We start from the raw sequence: 4,317 nt of genomic DNA, 5'->3' as shown, positions 1-4,317 counted from the left end.
CGCCCGCGCGGGCCGCGCGGCGGCGGCCAGGCGCGCGTCGCCCATCAGCACGGCGTCGCCGCTGAGCTGCGCCAGCGCCTGCAGCGCCGTGAGGTCTCCGCTCTCAAGGCGCGCCTGGCCGCCGGCCCACTCGCCCGCGCCGCTGCTGCCGCCGTTGGGAAAGTCGTCGATGCTCAGCCCGCCGTCTGGGCCCGCACCGCACGGGGCAGGCCTGCCCTTGCTGCCGCTGCCAGGCTCATCCTGCATGTCGCCGCTGCTGTCGGGGCCGTCGTAAACAAAGTCTTCCCCCAGATGCACCAGCAGGTTCGACTGCGCCGCGCGCCGCTTGCTCCTGCGGACCGCCAGCTGCTCCGAAGCTTCCATTGCTTCCGCCCCAAGCGACTCCTGCTGGGGCTCCCCGCCCTGCTCGCCCTCCTCATCGGACGCCCCGCCCGCCGCCGCAGCGGCGACGGCCGCCGCCGCGTCGGCCTCGCGGCGCGCACGCGCGGCGCAAATCTCTGCGGCGCGCGCGCTGACCTCTGGGGGGACGGGGCGGCCGGCGGCGGTGTGCAGGTCGGGGCAGTAGTCCTCAACAGGAAAGTTGGTCTTGCCTGCGGCCGCCCCTGCGCCACAGATGGCGGGCCGAGGGAGTGTGTTGAGCGAGTGGGCAGCTGCTATGCTGTGAGAGGGGCCGTGCGTTTTCCCGCGTGGCGTTGCTGAGCAGCAGACAAAGCAGCATGCCGGCAGTCATGATGCCACACGCATGTCTAAGGCGGACAGCAAAAGCGTGATGGTTGTATCGGGCCAGGCGCTGACGTGACCTCGACCTCACGTGCGTCGTCGCCGTGCAGCTCAAAGTACTTCATGTCGTATGCGCGGCCGGCCTCCTCCACAGTGTCAAAGTAGCCGTTGAACACCTTGTGTGTGTGTGTGTGTGTGTGTTAAATGTGCGTTGAAAAGTTTATGTGTGCGTGTGTGTGTCAGTGGGAGTGGATGTCCGGTCAATGGGCGACAGGTGGGCGGACGGATGCACGGGGAGCACCCACAAGCACGTGTCGTGGCAATGAATGCCATTAACCTGCGCGCAAATGTCAAGTTGAGTGCGCAGTTGCTCTGAACTTTGCTTGCCAGCTGCTGATGTTGCCGTAAGGAATGAAAAGCTTGGGGCAGCAAACGCACCTTGCGGGTGCGGAAGCCGATCTGGGAGCGCCATCGGAGGGTCTTGGCGTCCCAAAAGACGCCCCTGCGGTGTTGAGGACCGTGGATGCAGCAATTTGGTGCCGACGCTCAGCGCGAGGGATGTTGTTGGCCACTGCATGGTGCAAATATTGTTTGATTGTGTGCGCCCCCCATCCAGTGGGATCAACTACGCATGCGGACGTGGGTGCCCACACACCTGAGTCCGCTTTTCTTTTCGCCCATGATTGGCTCGTACATGTTCATCGGGCTTGCTGGCGTGTCGCTCGTGCGCCTTGCGCCGCTGCTGTGGCCGCCGGTGCTGCCACCCGACTGCATGCTGGGGCTGCTGGTGTTGCCAGCAGCCGCCCTTGCTGCTGCCAGTTGCAGATCGCCAGGTTGGCTAGGCCCTTCCACCGCCTCCTCAAACTCTGCATCCATGCATATTTGCTGATCCACCTGGATTGTGGGGGTGTTGAGGCGCGGGAGACCAGTCAAGTGAGCGCCGCACGCGCGCAAGTGCGCGCGCGCGCGCGGGTTCGAGTTGCGGATCGTCACCCGGGCCCGCCTGTGCTCGGCTAATCGCACCGCCTGGGGCATCGTGTATTCCATGTTATCCGTATCGCGGGTTCCCTGTGCCTCCATGCCGCTGGTGTTCGCGCAGGCAGACGACTCGGTCCAAGTTGGCCAAAACGCGGGTGAGCTGTACGTCCGAGCGGATTAGGTACCTAGGAGACAAGCTAGCATGTATCTCTGAAAGCCACGCGTGCCGCTTCAAGTTTTGCGCGGCAGGTCGCACGGACACGCCCGGCAAGTGTTCGACGGTCCGATCCGGGAAATACACTTATAATTGAATGGGCCAGGATTCATTTGTTCCGGATCAATTGGGCCAGGATTCATTTGTTCCGGATCAATTTGAATGACACGGTCGTGCGCAAGACTCAACCTGGTCAACCGATCCCAAATGCTGACCAAGCAAGCTGTGCCCCTGTGATGATGAGTGCACCGATACTGCTGCATCTGGCAAATCCTTGCGATGCGGTACACGAGCTTCACCCAACACTAGAAGAGCATGTGGAGCACATTGCACGTTCCATCCACACTTGCTAGGCCTCGTCGTGCCTGTCTGTGACATGAGTCCCAAATCAGGGCGGCCCGTGCAAGGGGGCGGCAAGTGCGCTCAAGCCTCGACCAACATTACAGGACATCACAGTTGCCACCAGTCCACACAAAAGAAGGTAAAACATGCCACACGCGCTGGAGTTGTACTTCAAGACGCTCAGGATAGCTGCGGAGCCATTTATGGTTTCTGACACACGCAACAGCGTCATCGATCGAGGTAGCGCACCTGCGTGCGGCAGAGGTGGGGTGGACGCGCACCAAGGGAAGTATTTGTATGGTTGACAGTCGACCAAGCCACACATCTCGAGTACAAGCTTGCGCCACTCGCAGCCAAGCAGTTTGCTGTCACCAGTCCCGGCAGCGAAACTCAGCCAGTGTGACACACACACATAGACACACACATAGACACACACACGCACGCACAAACACACACACACACACACATACACACATACAAACACACATGCATTCATGCGAACACGCACGCATATGCACGCGCACAGGTGCACATACACACACACACAAGCAAGCATGCACGCACACCAACTTCCACAAGGCCAATCTCGCACTCGTGCCCCGCGCACCATCTGGATCTCCTTGCGTGTCAGCCCGCACTTTTCGTAGAAGGCCACGTTGTGGTCCGCGCAGTCCAGTATCACCTTGTAGCACCCCTTCTCCTTGCACACACGCACCAGCTCTTCAATCAGCCTGGGCCACGGATGATGGGGGAGGGGTGGGCTGAGGAAGGGTTCAAAGGGAGGAAGGCGTCTGCTGCCTTCGGCTGAAGCAGCCGCGGCGGCGGCCGCTGAGGACGGGTCGCCGGGCAGCGGGCCCCGGGCGGGCCGCGCGGCGCATCACGATCGTGATGGCAGGCGCGGCTAGGCGAGGGCGTTTCAGCAGCGATGGGGAGCCAGGAGGCCCCACACATCCTGGCGGCGGGCCCCGGGCCTCCCCGCTTGCACCTCTGGCCGAGCCGCTGGCCGCGTGCCGCCTGGTCCACTACGACGTCCTCGATGTGGCCGACCTGGGATCAATGCGTGATAAGGGCGGTGGCGGGGGAATCAACAGACACGCCTGTGAGAGGGTGTGCTCATGCGTGTCTGTGTGCATGCTGTGGGGGAGCTTGAGGGCATTTGTAAATGGAATATGTGTTTGGTTGAATGGATGCTCTTTCTGTGTGTGTGTGTGTGTGTGTGTGTGTGTGTGTGTGTTTGCACATGCATGTGCATGTGCGCGCGGCCACATGCACGCATGCTTAGCAGGGGCAGACAACCTTGAGAGGGAGGACAGGCTTGCACAATCCTGATGCATTAGAGCCATGAGCATGATGACCCGCATGGGCTCTGCTGCCGCCGGCCGCATGCGGAGTGCAGCCACGCCGCTCGCCTTGCCGCAGGCATGGATGAACTTGCGCTCCACAATCAGCGCCGCCGTGCCCACCAGCTTGCCGCTGGCCTTGTCTGCGCGAGAAGGGCAATGGCATTCCATTGCATGCGCTGCACGCGAGACGGTGCTGGTGACGCTGCAGAGTGTCGCGCGTTGTGCGCTGCTCGGGCCTTGGGAGCGCGCACGCATTTCTAGGCAAGCTCCCTGTTTGCGCCACCCCCGCACCCTCCACCACGGCAATGTGGTAGTCATCGCTTGACACCTCCTTGAGCCGCTCTGCAAGTCCAGGGATTGCCACGACGTTGCGCACCACTCAGGTTTGACAGCCAGGAAGGACTGCGCAAGCCGCAACGGCGCTGCCGAGGGCCCACCCCGCAGGGGCCACCGTACTCCGAGACAGGCTCTCCCATGCACACCCATGTGCTTACGTTCAAATGCAGTCTTGTCGATGTCCCCGACTGTGGTCAGCTGGGCCAGGAGACCCAGGAAGCCTGTCGGATCGGCAAGGCAGGCGGCGCATTTCAGAACCAGCGTGAACAGAGCGCGTGAGCGGCGGGCAACATGGACTGCACCCTAAGATGCGGTTGCTGGTTCCAGTTGCATGGTACCTTTGTCGTAATCACCGCTCTCCAGCCTGCGGACGATAAGGTCCAT

General features: G+C 62.1%; 2 protein-coding genes across 2 annotated transcripts; both read right to left on the bottom strand.

Annotated features, from left to right (window-relative positions):
* Positions 1-44: 44 nt before the first annotated feature.
* Positions 45-1,401, bottom strand: MNEG_3832 (hypothetical protein; the record flags this gene model as incomplete). The annotated part of the gene is made up of 5 exons (XM_014047697.1): positions 45-78; positions 203-602; positions 812-896; positions 1,159-1,222; positions 1,376-1,401. 5 exons carry the CDS (start codon positions 1,399-1,401, stop codon positions 45-47), a joined length of 609 nt encoding a protein of 202 aa, XP_013903151.1.
* A 1,081-nt stretch (positions 1,402-2,482) lies between these two features.
* MNEG_3831 (glucosamine-phosphateN-acetyltransferase) lies at positions 2,483-4,317 on the bottom strand (the record flags this gene model as incomplete). Its single annotated transcript, XM_014047696.1, has 7 exons — positions 2,483-2,503; positions 2,862-2,985; positions 3,240-3,301; positions 3,610-3,737; positions 3,889-3,939; positions 4,092-4,154; positions 4,272-4,317. 7 exons carry the CDS (start codon positions 4,315-4,317, stop codon positions 2,483-2,485), a joined length of 495 nt encoding a protein of 164 aa, XP_013903150.1.

Source organism: Monoraphidium neglectum (assembly GCF_000611645.1).
Source record: "Monoraphidium neglectum strain SAG 48.87 unplaced genomic scaffold scaffold00501, whole genome shotgun sequence".
In the NCBI taxonomy this organism is placed as follows: Eukaryota; Viridiplantae; Chlorophyta; class Chlorophyceae; order Sphaeropleales; family Selenastraceae; genus Monoraphidium; species Monoraphidium neglectum.
Note: the sequence above shows the minus strand (reverse complement) of the source record. Positions and strands in the feature narration are given on the sequence as shown.